Raw genomic sequence first — 23,199 nt, forward strand, 5'->3', positions numbered from 1 at the left:
GGTGATTTAACAATAGAAAAGACTCAACGTTTCATGGAAATGAACAAGTCCAGTAACAGGTCACATCTAGATAGACTTGCTCAGGGATCTGGCCCTTCCTTCCTTCCTTCCTTCCTTCCTTCCTTCCTTCCTTCCTTCCTTCCTTCCTTCTTTCCCTCCTTCCTCTCTTTCTCTCTTTCTTTTCTTTCTTTGATAGAGTCTTGCTCTGTTACCCAGGCTGGAATGTAACAGCATGATCTCAGCTCACTGCAAACTCTGCCTCCCAGATTCAAGCAATTCTCCTTGTTCAAGTGCTATGCCTGGCAGTAGAGACGGGGTTTCACCATTTTGGCTCGACTGGTCTGGAACTCCTGACCTCAGGTTATCCACCCGCCTCGGCCTCCCAAAGTGTTGGGATTACAGGCATAAGCCACCACGTCCAGACTGCAGTTCTTTCTTTAGCTATGTGTTTGCCTTATCTTCAGACAGAATTTCCTCATAGTAGCAAAATGGAGCCAGTGGTTCCAGGTCTCACGCCTACATATCTCAGCAATCAGAACAAGGGAAATGATCTCTTCTCTACCTAAATTCCTGAATGTCTCAGTAATTGCTCCTTCTTAGGTTATCTGCTCATGCATGCCACCAACCACTGTGACCAGTGTAATAATAACATGAGCAAAATGGCCTGTGCCCAATGTTAAGGAAGGTTCCCACCTCCAAATCTTCTGGTTGTGAAGCCCAATACACACGGACGAGTTGAATACATACCAGAGACACATCCACAGTGTGTTTTACCCTCAGACAACCCAAACTATCAGTGTCATTATGAGATTCTGGAACAGAGGGAGGGCTGGAAACCCATTGAGGTGTCAGAGCCTTTGGGGGCTGCATGATCTTCTTTCTTCTTTCTTTATATTTACTTTGTTCTTCTTTCTCTGTAGACCTTTCTTTTCTTTCACCAAGGTGTACATATAATTCGTGTCCCATACCCAGAGTTTAATTGCAGATATACCTAGGGCGTTTTATTTGTTTGTTTTGTTTTTATTTTTGTTTTGTTTTTTTAAAATGGAGTCTCACTCTGTCTCCCAGGCTGGAGTGCAGTGACAGGATCTTGGCTCACTGCAACCTCCGCCTCCAGAATTAAGCAATTCTCCTACTTCAGTTTCCCAAGTAGCTGGGATTACAAGCACCCGCCACCACACCCGGCTAAGTTTTGTATTTTTAGTAGAGATGGTATTTCGCCATGTTGGCCAGGCTGGTCTCAAACTCCTGACCTCAGGTGATCCGCCGCCTTGGCTTCCCAAAGTGCTGGGATTACAGACATGAGCCTCTATGCTAGGGTCTTTATTACATAAACAAAAAACTTACTGTTAGCATTTAATCACTATTCTCAATATTTACATTTGGATCATAGTCTCTCTTTTAGGCACGAGGCAAAATCTATTTAGAATACTACATAGAATATTCTTTTCCTTTTTGTAATAAGTTACGTATATATCTCAATTGATGATTTGCTAAAAAATACATGAGATTCATGTTTTGACTGGATTTCAAGAATAATTTTATTATATTTAATTATCACTTAGATGATAAATGAATTAGACAAAATTCACATCCCAAACCTTATTATTCAAATCATAGACCTATTTATTCAACATTTTTTCTTATACTTACCTGAAGGCTTTAAAATATTTTTTGTCTACTAACTCCTCAAATTGATTTCATGGTTATAAAACATTGCAATCAGAATTAGCCAAGAATCATATAATTTTTCTGGGTACTTCTTATCAAAATTGCTTCTTAAAACATTTACATCCCTTCACTGAGTGGGAAACATGGTGAACAAAGGTTTTGTGACAGGCACTATGGTAACACCAACAATGAGAACTCAAATAAAAGTAGAATGTAGTGACTCAAATTAAAGGAAAAAATATATTGTCTTCAATATGTTCATTTCTAGGACCATTAGCTGAAAGCAGGCCCTGATATAACCTTATTTTTAAAGAAGAGAAGTTTGAATTTGTTATTACTAATCATAATTATAGCATAATAGGTTTTAGTAAAATTTCAAAAGAGACATTTTTGTTCAAAAGGACCTTTTGTTCTGGTGGAAAATTAGATCTTTACACCCAGTATATATTTCCTTCTAACTCTTGTATATTTAATAATTTCCTCTAAAGAAGACTACTAATTTTACACACACACACACACACACACACACACACACTCGTGTAAAATACAAAACTTAGAAGGAAATATATATTGAAATTGTTGAATATACAAAACATTTAATCACTATTCTCCACATTTATATTTGGATCATAGTCTTTCTTTTAGTCACAAGACAAAATCTACTTAGAATACTGCATAGAATATTCTTTTGTTTTGTAATCAATTACATATATATCTTGATTGATGATTTGTGAAAAAAATACATGGGATTCATGGTTTCACTGGATTTCAGGAACCATTTTATTTTATCTAATTAGCACTTAGATAATAAATGAACTAGACAAAATTCACATTCTAAATTTTATTATTCAAATCATAGGGCTATTTATTTAACTTTTTTTCTTACAGTTCATGTGTATGTGTGGGTGTGCACATTTATTTATTTAATCCAAATTCATTTCTCTTAGAGTTTAGTTAATTCATTTGGCTCTTTTAAAGACTATTAATACTCCTGAGTTCAATAGGATTTTCTTTTAAGAATTGTAGTTAAAACATCTCTGTTCTTGATATATATTATTATCTGTTATTGCAGGAGGATACAGACCACAATTACTATATATCTCGAATATATGGCCCATCTGATTCTGCCAGCCGGGATTTGTGGGTGAACATAGACCAAATGGAAAAAGATAAAGTGAAGATTCATGGAATATTGTCAAATACTCATCGGCAAGCTGCAGTAAGTGTTTTGACATTCAGGGTTCGTTTTTCCTACTGTGAAAAAAATGGTTGCTTTAATTGGCCTGTAGCCATTTCTTTTATAAGTTTGATAATTAAATATTAAAATGGCCCAACTGTGGTAATCACTTTTCAAGTGTATTCAGTTCTGTAATTGTAATTTAGATTAATAATTGCATATAAGATATGAAAGAAAATGAAATAGAATTGTTTTGATATACTGTCATTAATTTAACCAATTTTCTTAGTATATCTGATGAACGTATATTGGATTCAAAATTGAGTTTTATCTTGGATTATTTTTAGTTTTCTTATAATCCATGAGTGTATAGAACATTTTTTAAAATTACTTGCATTTGGTATCTTCCCATTTACGTGAGTTTATTCCTCTTGGTCTTGGATTTAACCAAAGATTTAACTGAAGTCATTTATGACTTAGATAACATATATAGAACAAATTATGTTCTTAAATGAAGACATTTAATATAAAGAAAAATAATAAAATATAGAAAGCATCACGTTGATATTTTAAGCCTGGGCTCATTATTTCCTAACCGTGCTCCTGAAATAAATAATTTAACTATTCTGAGATGCTTTCTGCGTGTGTAAACTGGAGATGAGAGGGAATATTAATACTAGCCTCCCTTTCCTTACATGGTCATGAATAGCCTATTGAAGGGCCAGCATGAATGCTCAAATGCATTAGCTTTTTCAATCTTCACAACAATCCTATGATTTAAATATTATTACATCACACATTGCAGAAAAGAGAACTGAGGAGTCTTGGAAAATTCAGATAACCTGTCCAAGGGTCTCCACTAGAAAGTGGTAAACTGGGATATTAACCTGGGTAGCCAAGCTGATGCTCAAATTTTGTGTGTAAAATTTATCACACTTGGTTCTCAGAATGTTCTTTGATCATCATTTTTTGATAAATGCCGGATTTCACATTTTAACAGGTGTTTGGTTTTGCTGGCCTGGGTAACGGTGGTGATAGTGTCATCGATGAAACCGTGAGATGTTCACTTCAGTATGACCTGAAGTGAAAAGAAAACAGCTTTAACCTTTCAAGTGCTTTTGTCATTATTGACATAAAGACAGGACTAATAGAGTCAATGGCTGAAGTTATTTAGAGAGGCATTGATTTGATAAATGTTAAATATCAAAATTTTTGGCAGTGGCCTTCCTTGTTTATATGTAGATGTTCCTGTTTTCAGGAGATCAACTGCTAAAAGCTAAATGGAAATTAAGAATAGTATACCATGATGATTCATTGAATTTTCAGTGTAGAGCACATGCTTCCTGAGTCTGAGAAGCAAACAAAGTAGCTGCCTTTCCTTGCTAAATTCCATCATCCACCCCCACCCCACTTTTTTCTATATTCAGGCAATACCAGGTAGGCAACATGACAGATTTAGAAATAATTCACTGTGGAATTTCCAACAAATTTTCAAGAGAAGAGAAAATGGTAAAGAATAGATTCGAACAATGTCTATCTGAGATCTATTGCATTTGACAACCTTCCTACTATAGCACAGTGGTTAATAGTATAAAATATACTTTGTGGAGTTTTGAATGTTGGTGTGTGCACATGGGGATTTGGTGACGTGGCCTAGTTCTAGTGTCAGCCACTATGGGTGACATCTATAAGCAGAGAAAGAGGTTCCTCAGTTAAAGTATTAGCTGATTTCTTCCTCTATATAAATATGGCTACCATCTCTCTCCTCTGTGCTGCCCCCCAATGTAAAACAGTTTGTGTCCTGCCTCTCCTTAAAGAAACCTGTTCTCTTTGCAATAGGGTTTACTTGGTTGCCTTGTGACAGCTCTCTGATTGTCTCATGAAAAATGATAATACTGTAGACAGCCCATTTTTTTCTTATTGTTAGTATGGCAGTGACATTGTTTGTTGCTTTTAACACTTGAGGTCGCCTCAAACATAAATGGAAGGACTTGAACTTCTGGTTGTAACTTACCTAGTGCTCTTTATGTTGATGGTTAAATATATACAATTGTTAGAGGATTTTGTTTTAGATACTCTGCCATTGTCATAGCTTGGGCTCTTGGTTATCCACGAGTATTTAAGCCATTAACAAACATTTCTTCAGAGTTAGAAATTGGTGGAAAAAGCTATCAACAAAATTCAACACACTTCATATTAAAAACTCTCAAGAAACTACGCATAGAAGGAACATACGTCAAAGTAACAAGAGCCATCTGTGACAAACCCACAGCTAACATTATACTGAATGGGCAAAAGCTGAAGCATTCCCCTTGAAAACTTCCACAACACAAGGATGCCCTCTTTCATCATTCTTATTGAACATAGTATTGGAAGTCCTAGCCAGAGTAATTAAGCAAGACAAAGAAATAAAGAGCATCCCTGTTTTCAGATGGCATGATTCTATATCTAGAGAACCCCATAGTCTAGGCCCAAAAGCTCCTTTAGCTGATAAGCAACTTCAGCAAGTTTCAGGATACAAAATCAGTGTTCAGAAATCACAAGCATTCCTATACATCACCAACTGCCATGCCAAGAGTCAAATCAGGAAGGCAATCTCATTCACAAATGCCACAAAAACAATAAAATACCTAGTAATACAGCTAACCAAGGAAGTGAAAAATCTCTGCAATGAGAATTACAAAGCACTGCTCAAAGAAATCAGCGAAGACACAAACAAATGGAAAAAAAAAATCACATGCTCTTGGATAGGAAGAATCAATATCATTAAAATGGCCATACTGCCCAAAGCAATTTACAGATTCAAGGCTATTCCTATCACACTACCAATGACATTCTTCACGGAAGTAGCAAAATTCATCTACAATTCATATGGAACCAAAAAAGAGCCCAAATAGCCAAGGCAATTCTAAACAAAAAGAACAAAACTGAAAACATCACATTCCCCAACTTCAAATTATACTGCAGGGGCTGAAGTTACCAAAACAGCATGTTACTGGTACAAAAACAGTCACACAGACTAATGGAACAGAATAGAGAGCCCAGAAGTAAGGGCACACACCTATGACAATCTGACCTTCAACAAACCTGACAAAAACAAGCAATGGAGAAAAGACTCCCTATTTAATAAATGGTGCTGGGATAACTGGCTAGCCATATACAGCAGATTGAAGCTAGATCCCTTCCTTACACCATATACAAAAAATCAATTCAAGATGGATTAAAGACTTAGGTGTAACACCCAAAACTAAAAACCCTGGAAGGCAACCTAGGCAGTATCATTCTGGACATAGTAAAAGGCAAAGATTTTATGACAAAGACACCAAAAGCAATCACGATGAAAGCAAAAATTAACAAATGGGATCTAATTAAACTAAAGAGCTTCTGCACAGCAAAAGAAACTATCAACAGAGTAAACAGACAACCTACAGAATGGGAGAAAATATTTGCAAGCTATGCATCTGACAAAGCTCTAATATCCAGCATCTACAGGGAACTTAAACAAATTTACAAGAAAAAAAAAAAATATTAAAAAGTGGGCAAAGACACGAACAGGCACTTTTCAAAAGAAGACATACATGCACCAAGAAGCATATGAAAAAAAGCTCAATATCACTGATCATTAGAGAAATGCAAAACAAAAACCCCAGTGAGATATCATTTCACACCTATTAGAATGGCTATTATTAAAAAGTAAAAAAAAAAAAAAAAAATGACCCTGGTGAGGTTGCAGATTAAAGGGAACACTTATACACTGTTGGTGATGCTGTAAATTAATTCAACCATTGTGGAAAGAAGTATGGCAATTCCTCAAAGACCTAAAGACAGAAATACCATTCGACTCAGCAATCCTATTACTGGGTATATACCCAGAGGAATATAAATCATTCTACCATAAAGACACATGCATGTGAATGTTTATTGCAGCACTATTCACAAAAGCAAAGACATGGAATCCACCTAAATGCCCATCAATGACAGATTGGATAAAGAAAATGTGGTACATATATACTATGGAATACCATGCAGCCATAAAAAAGAACAAGATCATGTCTTTTGTGGGAACATGAACAGAACCGGAGGCCATTATCCTTAGCAAACTAATAAAGGAACAGGAACCATGTTCTCACGTATAAGTGGAGCTAAATGATAAGAAGTTATGAACACAAAGTAGGGAAAAACAGACACTGGAGTCTACTTAAGGGTGGAGGGTGGGAGGAGAGAGAGGAGCAGAAAAGATAACTATTGGTTGCTAAGCTTAATATTTGGGTGATGAAAGAATCCATACAACAAATTCGTATAACATGAGTTCACTTGTGTAACAAAGTTTCATACATACTGCTGACCCTAAAATAAAGGTTAAAAAATCTATATGTGCTATTATGGTTATATTGTATCTCAAAACCCAATATACACTTAGGGTTGGATTAATGACAGTGGAGGTATAAACCCTATTTTAAATACTCTTTCTCTTAATTTTGAATATTTTTGGCCTCCATCTTGTCAGATCTGATTCCATCATTATAGTTTTTACTTCATGATGTGTTTCATACAAGGCTGATTCAGCACAGAGCTTTGCTAGCCACAGTCTTGTGCACTCCTGTGCTTTCATTTATTAGTATAAAAACCAAATCTCTTATTTGGCAGGTCTAGATGGGCCAGAAAATTTGCATTTCTACAAATTCCAAGGTCATGCTCATGCTGCTAATCCAGGGACCATGCTCAGACTCTATAGCAGGGGTTGGCATCCTGTTTCTCAAAAGGTCAAGATAATTAGTTGTGGCAGGCCTTATGGTCTCTGTCACAACTACTTGACTCTATTGTTATAGCTTAATAGCCATAGACAATATGTAAACGAACAGGCATGGCTGTGTTCCAATAAAACTTTATTTATGGAAATAAAGAAGACATTGGTCCTGTATCTACTTTGTTATTACTCTCAACAGAAAACACACACACACACACACACACACCATACATGATCACACAAACACAAAAAAAACACACTGACACACACTTCCATTTTAACAATAAGATTGGTAATATTAACTATTTTCCATTTGAAAAAAAATGCTACGTGAACTCCTTCATTTAAATTTACAGCCTAAATATTACAAATTTACTTGCTAGAATATTTTTAAAATTCCCCACATTCTCTTTTCATAAATGTGATTACTAAATATTAGCCTGAGCTTTCCAAACTGTACAGAGTAATCCATGTTCTAGCATTTCCTCAGTTGGTCTTTCTACCTTTCCAATCCTGCCTGGTTCTCTGTTTCATTTCCATTGCACTTTTCTCAGAATAAAATCAAGTTGTTACAAAAGATGACAGAATTTTAACATTAAGGTGATATCATGACCGGGGGCTGAGTAATGCCCACATACACGTCTACATGCAACACACACACATACTTCATGTTGCTGAGGTGGTAAATAAAGCACAAGGGAAAATGGAAAATGGCAAACATGAATCCACCTTATTAATTAGCTTTGCTCCTGTTCTCATTGACATAAAAAGCTCTCTGGTAATTTGGCTGGAAACAGGATTTAAATTTAAGCTCCAAGGGGAAGAAGGGAGTTTCTCGAATCTTATCACCAGTTCATATAATTTGCATGCCCACGAGTATATATTCTGTCAACAAATTATGCAAAAAAAAAAAAAAAAAAAAGATTTAGCTCGGGATAGTCCCAGGACCAGAGGGCTAACAATTTAGCCCTGAATAAGCAAGAGGTAGAGTGAGAAGGCAAGAATGTTGACCCTCCCAGAAGAGGCAACTTACCACCCACTTCCCTGTTTCCTGAAATGGAAAAGAGGAGGGTACAAGAGATATTTTACCTAGGAACATTATTTTTTTAAAGACATATTTCCCCCTTTACCATCACTGCATATAAATGTGGTCCAAACACTATTTTGGAATCTTAGATAATATTCTTGAAAGAGGAGGAGGGTGGAAATAAAGTAAGTTTTTCCTTTTCTCCCATCCACAATAATCTTATAATTTCAGAGCAGAATAAAACATAGAAATCATTTAATTCACATATTTGACATGCCCACACACATTGGTATCTCTTTCTTTTTATAATCTCAATCATAATCATTAGTATTTACATGACATATGTGTATAGTGGAATTTGATTACATGTGCTTTCAAATCTCTCCATTGTCATTTTTGTTTAAATAACATTTCTTAAATCATTATTGCAAAATAAGCAGATGCTAAAACCTAGTTTTGCAGTTGACAAATTAAGGCAAAGACCATGTCTTTCTAGCTGAAGCAAAGTGAAGAACTGGTATGAGTTCCTGCCAGATGGTAAGCAATGAGGCAGGCACTTTATATTAAAATTCTCACAGTTATCTGGGTATTTTGTCCTTCATTCAGAGCCGTACAGTTTTCAGGTTGCAAATCTAAAAGTTTCTGACTATAAAGCTAGAAACCAGCCTGGACTTGTTCTTTTCCCTCTTTCTAGACATTTGAAACTCCACATTTGTGTGATTTTTCTCTATATTTCTACATCTATATTATTTAACTTATTTCTGGACACAGTTTGATTCAACTGCCAGACATATTAGAATTATTTTGTCTTCTGAAATGACATTCTGATTGATAACTCCTAAAGATATATCTCTGTGCTGGTGGAAGGAGTCCAGCGTTTGATGTTAGGAAACCTTAGCTCCAACACTTATTTTTGTGGATTCTGGCCTCTTTGCACCTCAATTTTGTAACCTGGAAGAAAGGGGGTAAAAATGCCTGCCTTGACTGCCTCCCAGTGCACTGTTGAGAATAAAAATGAAATAGTTATAAAAGAACACTGAAAACCTCAACAAAACAATACAGTTGCTGAGCATTATTATTTGAGTGTTCTAATTCTTGACAACAAAAAAATAATAACCCTGTCAAAGAAAGTAGTTAAGGCAGTAAAAACAGATTGTATTTAGGGTTATTGCAATAAGGGAAAGAATCTTGATGCAGAACTGGGCTCAGTTCTGAATGTAGCATGGGCAAGACGAAGATATGGCCAAGAGCAGAGTGGGCATCAGTGGAGGGAAAGTTATAAGAGGAGACGTGAGAAGTAAGTGACGATTGTGCCTAAACTGAGTTGTTAGGATTTTTACTGAAGGAGGGTCAGGGTGATTAGATAGAAGGGTGGGGGATGAGGGTTTGATCAGTATTGAGGATGGTCAGACATCAAGGGTGGGGAGTCTTGCTAAACTGACTTAGCATCTTGTCATTCCCAAATAAGTTAATATCTGAGTCTCTCTAAGAGTCTCTCTCAGACAGATAAATACATAGATGCATAAATATGGATAGATGGATGGATGGATGGATGGATGGATGGATGGACAGATGGATGGATGGATGGATGGACAGATGGATGGATGATGGGTGGAAGAATGGCTAGAGATCTAGGTATAGGATAGATGGATGGGTAGATGGAAAGATAGGTAGACAGATATATTAATAGATGGATGGATGGATAGATAGGTAAAGATGATTGATATATCTCTATATTTCTATCTATATCTTTCTACTTATATATTTTATGCCAAGCAATTGCCAATATACTGTTTGCCAGACACAAACATACTCTGGCTTAAATATTTTTTAATCTTTCTATATGTTGGTAGGAAGATTGATTCTTTAAATATGAAACAGCAGCAAAATGAAATGGTTGAAGTGCTATTCTCTATCTCACTCTATCTCTGTCATAATGCAGGTAAGGTTTTGATGAAACTTGTTTGACTTTTATGTGTCGATTGTTTAAAATTTTATATTGAACTGTCTTTGATGACATTTCTGACTACTTGAATATACACAGAAAATTCATTTAAAATTAAGTTTTCTGGAGATTTCCTTTATTCCCTTCAGGAAAATAACTCTGCTTCAGTTAGCAATGAGTCTCATATTTGCATAATGTTTAAGTTGGGAGAACTAAATTTGGCTGCTGATGGTGACTTTAGTAAGTTGGTTTTTCATATTGGACACATTTATTTTTTTCTGTGCATCAACAAATCTATTGATAAGTGCTTATTTTTCAAAATGATTAAATTGAAAGCCAATATAATTTGCTTTCTCTATTAGGCTATTATCTAGACTGTATGTTTTTGCCTGACTTCTGTTCGTAATGTCTAATAATAGGTTGCTTTTTATTTACTCTTACATTTGACTGGTTGAATAAACTTGCTGCATTCTGTCTTTTGAGTTGCTTCAATTCAAATGAGACACAAGTTTATCAACCTGGTCTTACTTGTCTTTGCTCGTAGGATTTTCCTCCAGTTTGATAACAGACTGGGATAAGTCGTATCTGCACATGTCTCTGTAGCTTAATTTCAGTTGAATAAAGTCTTCTACGTACATAAAGGAAGAAGAAACATACTCGACATAATGTAACTTTTTTTGAATACTATTCATATTTTTGCTCTACTCAAATTCTAAATACTCAGAAAATTCGTAGTTGCAAAATAGTAAAGGAATTCTCTTTGGATATTTAAAAGGTGTGTTCTAGTCTTCAGTGTCCTACGAAACAGATGTACAAAGTAATCATGGATTAATTTGTTTAAAAAATAACAGGGATTCAAAAGCATAGGATTTGGCATCATGAGATCCAAATTCAAGTTTCTTACAACTATGAGACCTTGGGCAAATGCCTAAATTCCCTGTCAATTTCTTCCTGTACTAAGTAGTTGTAATAGTAATGTCTGTCTTGCCTACCACATACAATATATTAAAATGAAATGTTATGGCACTTTATAGTTACTTATGTAGTTTAAGGAATTCCACTATTAATTCATTTTACTTGAATTATACTTAGTTCACTTACCAAACTTGAGGTTAATCCCTTTTGTCCCAAGTACTATTCCAGGGCCTGACTCTTTTTCATTGCACAAAAGTAACATGATTCGAGTGGCTGAGTTGTATTTCTCTGCATGCCTGGGAAACAGGCTGGTCCACCGGCCTGGAAGCCAATAAGTACATGGAACAGTCTACCCCTGTCCTGCCGATGGCACTTACGACAGATTAAACATTCCCTAGGCCCACCTAATATGCTGAAGTTAACTCCTTTTACTGACATAATTACATAAATACATGCATATTACTAATAATTTAATCTACTCTTACTATTCTTCCTGAATCTAGGAACCAAATTTTAGACATGGAAAGGACTTTGGAGAGCCTTAAGGACAGCTGCCTTAAGAAATTCACATTGATCCATTTCTTCTTCATGTAAGAAATCTTAGCTTCCCAAAGCAAGAAGTTGCCTTCTTATTTGACAGATCATATTTGAGTTCCTATTTCATTACAATTTAATCTTATTTCTTCATCTTGGGTGTTTAGTGAAGGATGAGCACCATTTTTTATGTAACATTAGTCATGGAAGGTAATATAATACATTCTCTGTTACCAGTGATGGATATAAAATAATTCTAGATAGATAAATATCTATTCACCTTTTAAAGTCACAAGTGAGGCAAACATTTTAGGTTTCTGATAAACCCGGTTAGAAGGTTTCATATTAAACTTTTTTATAACCATAAACGCTGCTAAAAAGGAGACCCCTCAACCATGTCTCAGGTTCAATAAACAAGTGTATTTACTCTGCCTTTCACCTGAAATTCTCTTTTCCAACTTTTTTCTTATCATCTTTTCTGTCATCTCTTCAGGAGCCTATGAAGACTTACGACAGTTTAATTTTAGATAACATGAGTGTAAAACATATTCTCATCCTAAAGTTATTAAATGATAAAGATGTTACATGACTCCTTTGAAAGAAAATGTTTCATAACAGAAAATTTAGCAAACTATAAATGGAATATAACTTTTTTTAGAGTAAATACATCTGAAAGCAGATAATCTTGATTCTTGTGAAAAATCTTAAATTATAAAATATTGTGTTTGAGGACTGAGATTTCCTGGGCAGGTTAGTATTTCAGCATATTTTTAAAATATTTTTTATACCTGGTTCCAATATCTTTATTTTTGTCTGTTCCTTCCCACCTAACTATAGCATATCATTTAGGTGATGGATGGATAATACCCTATGCAAAATGGCCAGGTTTCTATGTGGATTGTTTTCTTTTTTTCTTTTTTTTTAAATTTTTTAAAAAAATTTTTTTATTATTATACTTTAAGTTCTAGGGCTACATGTGCACAACGTGCAGGTTTGTTACATATGTATACTTGTTCCATGTTGGTGTGCTGCACCCATTCAACTCAATCAGCACTCATCAACTCGTCATTTACATCCAGGTATAACTCCCAGTGCCACCCCCCCGCCGATAATAGGCCCCAGTGTGTGATGTTTCCCCTTCCCCAGTCCAGGTGATCTCATTGTTCAGTTCCCACCTATGAGGTGAGAACATGCGGTGTTTGGTTTCTGTTCTTGCGATAGTTTGCTGAGAATGATGGTTTCCAGCTGCATCCATGTCCCTACAAAGGACACAAACTCATCCCTTTTTACGTGGATTGTTTATAAACTGCCTTCCCATCAGAAGGTCAGTATGCCTGGGAAATTCCCAGCCCAGAGAACAGGCATCTTTTTTTCATGTTGCTACAGGTGCTCTTTTAGAATTCCAATGGGGCTAGAAGTGAAACCTATTAACCCACTCTGTTAATGATAGACTGCAGAAATTTTCCTACCCTGCAGCATCTGTCGTAAAGAAATGCAAGTAAGTTCAAGGTTTAAAACTGGGCCAAGGTAAAGCACATTAGTCCTGATTCCATGTGGCTAAACTGTAGGATCCAAGGATGTCATAATGGAGCCAGTTCTTGGGACGCTGTGTGAGAAGCATCAATTTTACTTAGTTTTTCGACAAAAAATCAGAAAGTTGAACAAATGTGGCCAAATGGAAAACATGAATCTGCATTTAAAAAAAGAGGTGGGGGGCTCTTCATATTATTTTTTGTAACTTTTCTTTCGATTTGAATTATTCCAAATAATTTTTTTTTTTTTTTTTTTGAGACGGAGTCTCCACTCTGTCGCCCAGGTTGCAGCTGCAGTGGCCGGATCTCAGCTCACTGCAAGCTCTGCCTTCCCGTTTACGCCCATTCTCCTGCCTCAGCCTCCCGAGTAGCTGGACTATAGGTGCCCGCCACCTAGCCCGGCTAGTTTTTCTTTTCTATTTTTTAGTAGAGAACGGGGTTTCACGTGTTACCAGGGATGGTCTCGATCTCCTGACCTCGTGTTCCGCCCGGTCTCGGGCCCTCCCAAAGTGCTGGATTACAGGCTTGAGGCCACCGCGCCCGGCCAATAATTTTTTTAAAAAAGGGAAGTTAGTAAAGGAGGATGAAGAAGGAAAATTGAACTTGGTCTAAATTTCAATTTCAATCAGCAATTGAATTTTGAATTGTTTAGTCACTTCGCTTGTGAACTTTACCCACTGAATTTCAAATATTTTCTAATTGGTACATAATATTTTACATATTTATGGGGTGCAGGTGATATTTTGTTACATGCATAGAATGTGTAATGATCAAGTTGGAGCATTTGGGGTACCCATCACCTAGAGGATTCATCATTCCTGTGTGTTAGGAACGTTTCATCCTAATATGTCAGTGGAGTAGTGTCAAAACGCATGGACTTGGAACCAGACTGCCTGGATTTGAGTCCTCACTTTGCCAACTGTGAGGTTTAACGTTGAGCATGTTATTAACTCTTTCTTAATCACTTCCTCATCTATTAAATGGAAGTAATAACAGTACTTACCTCCTAAGGTTGGTCATTAGGACTAAATAATTTAGCATTTGTACAATGCTTAAAGTGATACCTGGAATAGTGTCCAAGATACCTGTTACATCGATAATAATAATTACTATGCAAACATTTACCTTTAAAAACAATCATTTTCCACTGACTGGAAATTAGGGAGTTTGTTCCCTAAAAGCCAGATTGTTATCAACTGAGAAAAGGAAGGACCTTTCCATTATCTGAACGATAAACACAACGAAATTGTTTTTGTCTTGCCCTGTTTGAGGATCATTGATCAAGGATGTCACAAAAACGTCACAACCTTCAGGCTTTGTGAACCGTAGTTTTAAAGACACTTGGCTAGCAGGAACCTCTAGATTTCAGTTGTGTCAGTGGAAAATTTTAGGGTATACAAGTGCTACCTGGTAAAGTGAGATTATGTTTTCCAGAAACAAGTTTATTCTTCCTTTTAACCTATTTCACTCTTGCCAAAGTTTCCTTACAGCAATGATTTTGGAGTTTCAAAGACCACTTATATAACACAGAGCTTTGTTACTCAAAGTGGGGTTCAGGGGGCAGTATCAGAAGCACCAGGAGCTTGCTAGAAATGCAGGATTTCTGCCCCCTGAATCTGGATCTGAATTGTAACAGGAACCCTAGGTGATTCATTCGCACCTTGAGGTTTGAGAAGCTTGGATAACTCTCTTGACTTGCTTCTAGGGTAGCATGAAAAATCTAGAAGCAATTCCTTCTGGCTCTCACCCAAACCCCATGTGTCCTTGAAGGGTTCTTTATAAAATCCTGTCACACTCTTTCTGTATCCCTGAACAGCTGGACTCTCTGAACTCTGCCAGAATTGTAAATATCACATAACTAATATGAATAATTCTCAGCATTTGCAAGTACAGGCAAGCTACTGTAGCCACGTGTTTGCTGGGAACCATGCAGTAAGAGAGGTCAAAAGATATGGTGATTGTTCACTTATTCTCAAGTTCATGTGCACCAGCATCAGCTAATTGCAAATGAAATGTTTACGTTTTGTTTTCCAGTTCATGAATATTCCCTTGAAGAGCGCCATTCAATAGCCAGGATTAAGTTCTAAGTTCTGCTATGAAAAAAGTGCTGAAGAGGTTAGAATTTCTAACTCGGAAAATCAATTCAATTGATGGACTTTATTCTCAAAGAAGTAGCCAGTTCTTTGTTTGTACATTTGTATATTGATCAGCCCCTTTCCATTAATATTTTGATCTTTTAATTAGGTTTCCAGTGTTTTCAGGGACTGGATTAATGACCCATGTCTGTCAACTCCTCCCAGAGTATAAGAATGGTTAAAATCCCATTAAAAAAATTCTACATGGTAAAAGCATTATTATGATCCTGCCCACTGTGCTATTTTATTTTGGGATACACTAGGCTCACTTAGGGCCTGGAAGCAGGATCTTACTTTATGGTATAACAAAGAAGTTTGCAATGCTCTTTTTCGAATATATGCCTCTCCATGTTTTATTTTCCCTCTTTGATATTCGCTTGTTGTGAAAGCCTGCCAATTTTAATGTTTTTCTGTCAACCACGTTTTAGTTTATATTACTTTTATTTTTTATATTTTTAGAGACATGGTCTTGCTCTGTCACCCAGGCTGGATTGCAGTGGCGTGATCACAGCTCATTGCAGCCTGGATCTCCTAGGCTCAAGCAATCCTCCTGCCTCAGCCTCCCGAGTAGCTGGGATTGCAGGACAACATGCCTGGCTAATTCTTTTTTATTTTTGTGGAGACAGGGTCTTGCTATTTTCCCCAGGCTGGTGTCAAACTCTTGGCCTCAAGCGATCCTCCTGACTCCCAAAGCACTGGGATTACAAGTATGAGCCACCGCACCTGGCCTATATTACTTTTATAAGCAAAGTTATTTCAGTTTAATAGGGGAATAAAGCACGAAATGACAATTACCATTGAGAATTTTAAAAAAGAAAGTAAATGTTTTATACATTTAGAAGACATGCTCCTGGAACTATCCTTAGAGAGTAAGAAATGAAAACATCTGATCCTGGAATGTGAAAAAAAAAAAATGAAGTCGTTGAGACAGGGCTGGTCACTGGGTGAGCAGGGACCCCCTGTTGTGCCTAGGCCCAGATGTGGCCAGTGGTGCAATGGCTCAGCCCAGCTTGGTGCTCTGTTAGCCCAGTCCCTGTGATTTGGTGCATTTGATCTAATTAGACTGCTCTGTGCCTTTCTCAGATTTTCTCTCTTTTGTGTCTCTGGCCTCATGCGTCTAGGTGCTTTCGAATGATGTTTTACTATTACTAATTTTTAAAGAAAATTATGTTGTTATGTCTACCAAGAGTGAAAGACTGACAATATTAAAGATTCCATATAGAAAACACAGCCACTGAAAGCTTATAACAGGTGGGAAACGAATCACGTAATATAAAAGAAGAAATACAGAAAATATACAGTTGTCAAAACGCAGGGTTTTGGAGCCCAACATGTTTGGATTGAAGTCGTAGCTCTAATGCCTACTGGTGATTTGAATTTATCACTCATCCTTTATTTTTGTAAAATTTTGTTTTGAAATAATTTCAGACTTATAAAAAACTTGCAAAAAATTTTTAAAGAGTTTCCATGTAGATTTCACCTAGTGCTGTAAATTTTAACACCTTATGTACCCACGGTACCATTGACAGTCTCAACAAATTTGCATTGGTACTATACTCTTAAATAATCCATGGGCCTTATTCCAATTTTCCTAATTGTCTGCAAATTATTTTTTCTTATTCAAGATCCAACTTAGGACCCATATAGCATTTATTTGTTAAATATTCTAGCCTCCTTCAATGTATAACAATTCCTCAGTCTTTGTTTTTCATGAACTTGACACTCTTAAGAGTATTGGCCAGTTATTCTGTACAATGTCCCTGATTTTGAGTGTCTACTGTTGCTTCATGATTAAATGTAGGTCTCTGTTTTTGGCAATACTATAATGGGGATGATATTTTGTCCTTCCTCGTGCATCATATCAGGAGGTACATGACGATAATAAGTCTCATTAGTGGTGAGGTTAATTTTGATTACCTGGTTAAGGTGATGCCTAACAGGTTTTGTCTTTTCACTGTAAAGCTACCATTTTTTTCCTTTTGTAATTAAAAAAATCTTGTTGAAAGATGCTTTGAGACTATACAAATTTCCCGCTTCTCATTGTACCTCTACCTGATTTTAGCATTCATTATTGCTAAATACAGGCAAAATACTTAGCATAATGTCTGATATATTAAATGTTAATTTCATTCTTTTAACACCTGCATATACAATAATTATGATTATTTTAATATAACAAAAATGAAGACATCATAACATTGCCTAGAAACATGTCTAATTGAGATAACAATTCTATTAGAAAAACAATTAACCAGAATTGGTTTAATTCTTTAAGAGCTGTGATAATGCACTGGTGTATTTGAAAGAACATAAATCATGTTCAACTATTTATTAGGAATCAAATAAGGAGCTATACTTGTTTAGGAAACTAGTTTTAAAGAACTATTGCTAGACACCTTCATGTACACAGTATATTGTTATACTTCATTGACTCAATGCTTATGATGGTCCAGGTATTATTTGGTCATTTGATCCTTATGATAACCTTTTGAAGAAGTGTCTTGACCTTACAGATGAGCAAACTATGGCTTTAAAAGATTAAATAGTCCGGGCACGGTGGCTCACACCTGTAATTCCAGCACTTTGGGAAGTCGAGGTGGGCGGATCACGAGGCCAAGAGATCAAGGCCATCCTGGCCAACAAGGTGAAACTCCATCTCTACTAAAATTACAAAAATTAGCTGGGTGTGGTGGCGCATGCCTGTAGTCCCAGCTACTAGGGAGGCTGAGGAAGGAGAATCGCTTAAATTTAGGAGGCAGAGGTTGCAGTGAGCCAAGATCGTGCCATTGCATTCCAGCCTGGTGGCAGAGTGAGACTCCGTCTCAATAAATAAATAAATAAATAATAAATAAATTTAAAAAATAAAAAAGGTTAAATAATGTATGAAATCACACAGTTACTAAATACCAAAGCTGAAATGTAATTTCAGGTCTCTGCGACTCCAAACCCATGCTAAAGCATTCAATAATTTGGAAAGAGCGATTAAATATTTAAAAATACAGTTCCATATACTTCCATTAAAAGAAGACTATAAAATATGTGTTTTATGATGAATAAAGGAGCAAGACAACAATAATCTATTCTAAGCATTTATAGGTGAATAACTTTTATATGGACCTTACACAGTTTCAATAAAGTTAGTAAATTGTTACATGTATCTTAGAAGAAAATATCACATCCCAGTTAAATTTATCATAGATATATGGTGTTTGTTGAATCATTTTTATGTATTAGAGATGTAAATATTACTGGAAATACACCAATATACTAGAAATATTTATGTAAATAAAGCAAATATAATTTTTCTTTTATTTTACAACTCGCAAAGTTAATACTTGACATAAATAAATGAACTGAAAATAATGTGACAATATTTATTTGATCTTATATTTGAAACTGTTTTTTGAAAAAAAATTATAAATACCACTTTACCAATAAGAATAACATCTCACCTAGTTGAGAGTTTTAGGAGACAAATACGTGCCCCTCAAACATAATTATTTGAATGAATAAAAATAGAATATTAAAATATGTATGTAAAACCTAATGATTATTAATTCATTCTTGAATAAGTGGTTGCTCATTGTATTCTTTTGATCCTTTGCTATGATAAACTCATGAGATCAGCAGTTATGAAAACCACGGTGACTACTAATTTTCTTCCTGCAAGCCACTTTCAGCAGGCTTATGTCTTGTAAAGCTGAAATAAAAAGACTTGGGGAGTCAGAAAAGTATGACTTTATGACGGTAAATAAGAAACTGTCCTAAAACAAAAAAGTTTTTATTAGTGACATTTTAAAACATGACTTTGAGGATTACAGATGTGCCCATTCCGGATTCCTAACTCTTTATTCAAAGGTTTCTGTATTCAAGGTTTTGAGGCGTTGACTAATTAATTCATCCTTGCAATACCACTGAGAAATAGGCAAACAAGTCAAATGGGAATTCAGTATATTTTGGATTATAATTCCTGTGTTATTAAAAAAGAATTAGCAGAGATTGTAATAATTAGTGTGAAAATGGATAGCAATTAACATAGGAAAAATATGTAAAGAAGGCAAGAAGAGGTGTAGACACACTCAGAAATCTAGGAGTATGACCTGAACGAGTCTGATAGTCTGTTGCCCCCAGAAATTGTAATAGGATATGTTTTGGGAAAGCATGATGTGGCCTTAAGGCACAGTAATATATGGATGTAGGTGCCATAAATTTACTGCAAACCACCTGGACTCTGTACACTTCGACCGAGTCTTCAAAAAATGTTTCATAATTTTATTTTCTACCATATGAAGACATAATACTTCTTTTGTTTGTCTCAAAGTTACCATTCCCCCTTCTTTCAAATAGCTAATTCTTTTCCACAGATTTTAAGAAAGTAGTTAGCAAATTCAGTTGATTTTATTTATGCCTTTTATGTTCTTTAATATTTTACTTCAGAGTTTTTATTTTCTATTTTGTCAAGACTCTTAATCCATTTGTTGGGTCTTCCCACCACCATTTTCTTGAATATTTCTTTTTCTTTCATGTTAAATATTTCTTAAGGATGAAATCCAAGAGCACACAATGTTTAAGCTGTAGTAAGTACACCATTGCTTCAGTATTACATTTCTTTTCTTTTCTTTTTTTTTTTTTTTTTTGAGACAGAGTCTTGCTCTGTTGCCCAGTTTGGAGTGCAGTGGCATGATCTCAGCTCACTGCAAGCTCCGCCTCCCGGGTTCATGCCATTCTCCTGCCTCAGCCTCCCGAGTATCTGGGACTACAGGTGCCCACCACCACACCCACCTAATTTTTTGTGTTTTTAGTAGAGATGGGGTTTCACTGTGTTAGCCAGGATGGTCTAAATCTCCTGACCTCGTGATCCACCACCTCAGCCTCCCAAAGCGCTGTGATTTTTTCATTGACATTGCTTTTTATGACAATGCCCAGGGTTCTGTTAGCCTCTTTAGTTGCAGAAGAGTCCTTTGTTTTACATAATATTTGGGGTCACTTATTATTTAATTAAAGGATGCATAACTAATTAGTGACACAGCAAGTTTTCTTACGGCTATCCAAAATGGCTCTTCTTCTTGCATTCATAATCTCAATGGGTGACACTGTGGTTCACCAATCAGCTAGAAATCTTAGAAATCTGTGCTTGACTCCAGATGTCTCTCACTCACTCCAAACTTTTGAGTCCAATTAATCACAAAGTCCTTCCTGTAGGATTGGAAAGATGAATGTCCCAGCCTCCTGACCTCCGGTTAAATGATTCTGAGGCGTGTTTTTGTTTTGTTTTGTTTTTTTCTCTACTGTTGCTCAGTCCATGGGGACTGAGGCCCAATTGGTTATAATGATAACATGTCCAAAACTATACCTGCTATTGTTTTTTTTTTTTTTTTCCTTTTTCCTTGTCTCACTTTTCCTAGTTCCTTGAGCAAGTGCCATCTGGGATCACCTTCCAAATAAACTGTCTGCCCCTAAGTCCAAATATCAAGATTGGCTTTAGGGGTAATCCAAGTTAAGCCAAGGCTTGAAGAATATGGAAGCCATGACCAACCAAGATTGAGAGAATATTGTCATCAGAAGGGATGTCACATATCTGTACCACAGACAAGAGCTAAGGGTAGCAAGTGCAAGGAACTAAAAGATGTTGCCTATGGCTGATTGGAGCAGAGAGTATGAGGGCGAAAGTTGTCAAATAGCAGGGACTAGTTCATGGTGTGCCCTAGAACTCATGTTCGCCATGTTGGCATGACTCTCAGCGAGAATGGGATTCTAGATTGAATGATTTCAAGTGGGGGAGTGATATGCTAGGTAATATACAGCAGCAAGCCCCAACAATTTTGGCACCAGGAACCAGTTTCATGAAAGACAGTTTTTTCACAGAGGGTAGGAGGAGATGGTTTTGGGATGACTCAAGCATATTACCTTTATTGTGCACTTTATTTCTATTATTATTACATTATAATATATAATGAAATGATTATACTACTCACCATAATATAAAATCAGTGAGAGTCCTGAGCTTGTTTACCTTTAATGAGAAGGTCCCATCTGGGTGTAATGGATGACAGTGATGGATCATCAGGCATTAGGTCTCATAAGGAGCATGCAACCTAGATCCCTCGCCAATGCAGTGCACAATAGGGTTCACGCTCCTATGAGAATCTAATGCTGCCACTGCTGATCTGACAGGAGGCAGAGCTCAGGCAGTAACGCAAGCCATGGGCAGCAGCTGTAAATACAGACGAAGCTTCCCTGGGTTGCCTGCTGCATAGCCCAGTTCCTAACAGGCCATGGCCTGTGGCCTGAGAGTTGAGGCCCTGGCATACAGAATGAATTTAAAGAAAAATAGAGCCATGACACTTACGAGGAAGTTATTGCAATGATAGTGACTGATGTTTGGAGAAGAGTTATCAGTAGTGATGGCAAGAAATGAATGGATTACACAACTGTTTAGCAGACAGTATCTTCCTAGATTGCCATCGTGATTCCATATCAGAGTGAAGCAGGCAATAGTGGTAACTAAGGAAATGTCATTTCAACCGGGAAACTTCTCAGTCAGAATTATTGACGTATTTGCAAATTTCCTTTGAAGATCTATTTGTCCTCAAGAAAAGGTATTTAGCTTAAATCTGTATCCCTGTATCTTAATCTAATTCCAAACATATTTGAATACTTACAGTAACTGAGAAACTCATATCCTAGTCTTTTGATTCATATTTGGTGGTAATTGTTAGGGTTCATTAGCGATATATGTTTAAATCAAACTCTGACTCTACAAGTGAGAATGCATAAGGTAAATTTTACCAATTTACTGATGAGCATGGAAATAAATTAGAATGATGGAAAACAATATATTAAGCAAGTGCTTTTATAAAATTATTCCTGACATCTTTGAGATAAATGATCCTGCCATTGAATCCTTCCTTCATTTTAGGGTTCTTAGTGACCACTTATTTCAGTTAGCTCCATGAAAATGAGTTTTGCTGCTCCTGTTAGCACAAAATAAAATGATCATAAATCTTTTATAAAGATGAGGCTTGCATTAAAAGAAAATCTAATTGAAAGTTGCTTTAAATTTTGAGTGATTACTTTTGTATCAAATAAGTCATTAGAAATCGTGATGGCTATAAAAAAGCAATCATTTGCAAAATTGGAAAAAGCTAAATTCAATATAGATACACTTTTCTATTTTTAAAATTTGTATATTGGGAGAGATACAATATAGCAATTGTGGAATTTTAATGTAATAGCCTGTTATTATAGGTAGTTTGTACATATGTGTTCTTGGGCTCTCAACCAACTAATTACTTTCCCTCTGGATACTTCTATTTCAGTTGATCATCTGTATTATATTTGGTTGGTGCAAAAGTAATTGCGGTTTTTGCCATTACTTTTAGTATTTCTCTTGTTTCTTGTCTAATAATAATATATCTACTTAGTATCATTTCAAACATATAACAAAGATTAGGATTTTTTTATGTTTTGGGTTTTAACAGATATATATATACACACATATATATAAATATATATA

The 23,199-nt window shown here is 36.0% G+C and overlaps 1 protein-coding gene across 1 annotated transcript in view; it reads left to right on the plus strand.

The window, feature by feature from the left end:
* The window catches only part of PLXDC2 (plexin domain containing 2), a 487,631-nt gene that overhangs the window by 244,807 nt on the left and 219,625 nt on the right, over positions 1 to 23,199 (plus strand). The window contains exon 3 of the mRNA XM_017869226.1: positions 2,744 to 2,890. Coding sequence (XP_017724715.1) covers positions 2,744 to 2,890 — 147 coding nt within the window. The remainder of the gene's footprint in view (positions 1 to 2,743; positions 2,891 to 23,199) is intronic.

Source organism: Rhinopithecus bieti, unplaced genomic scaffold (assembly GCF_001698545.2).
Source record: "Rhinopithecus bieti isolate Rb0 unplaced genomic scaffold, ASM169854v2 scaffold_3043, whole genome shotgun sequence".
Lineage (NCBI taxonomy): Eukaryota > Metazoa > Chordata > Mammalia > Primates > Cercopithecidae > Rhinopithecus > Rhinopithecus bieti.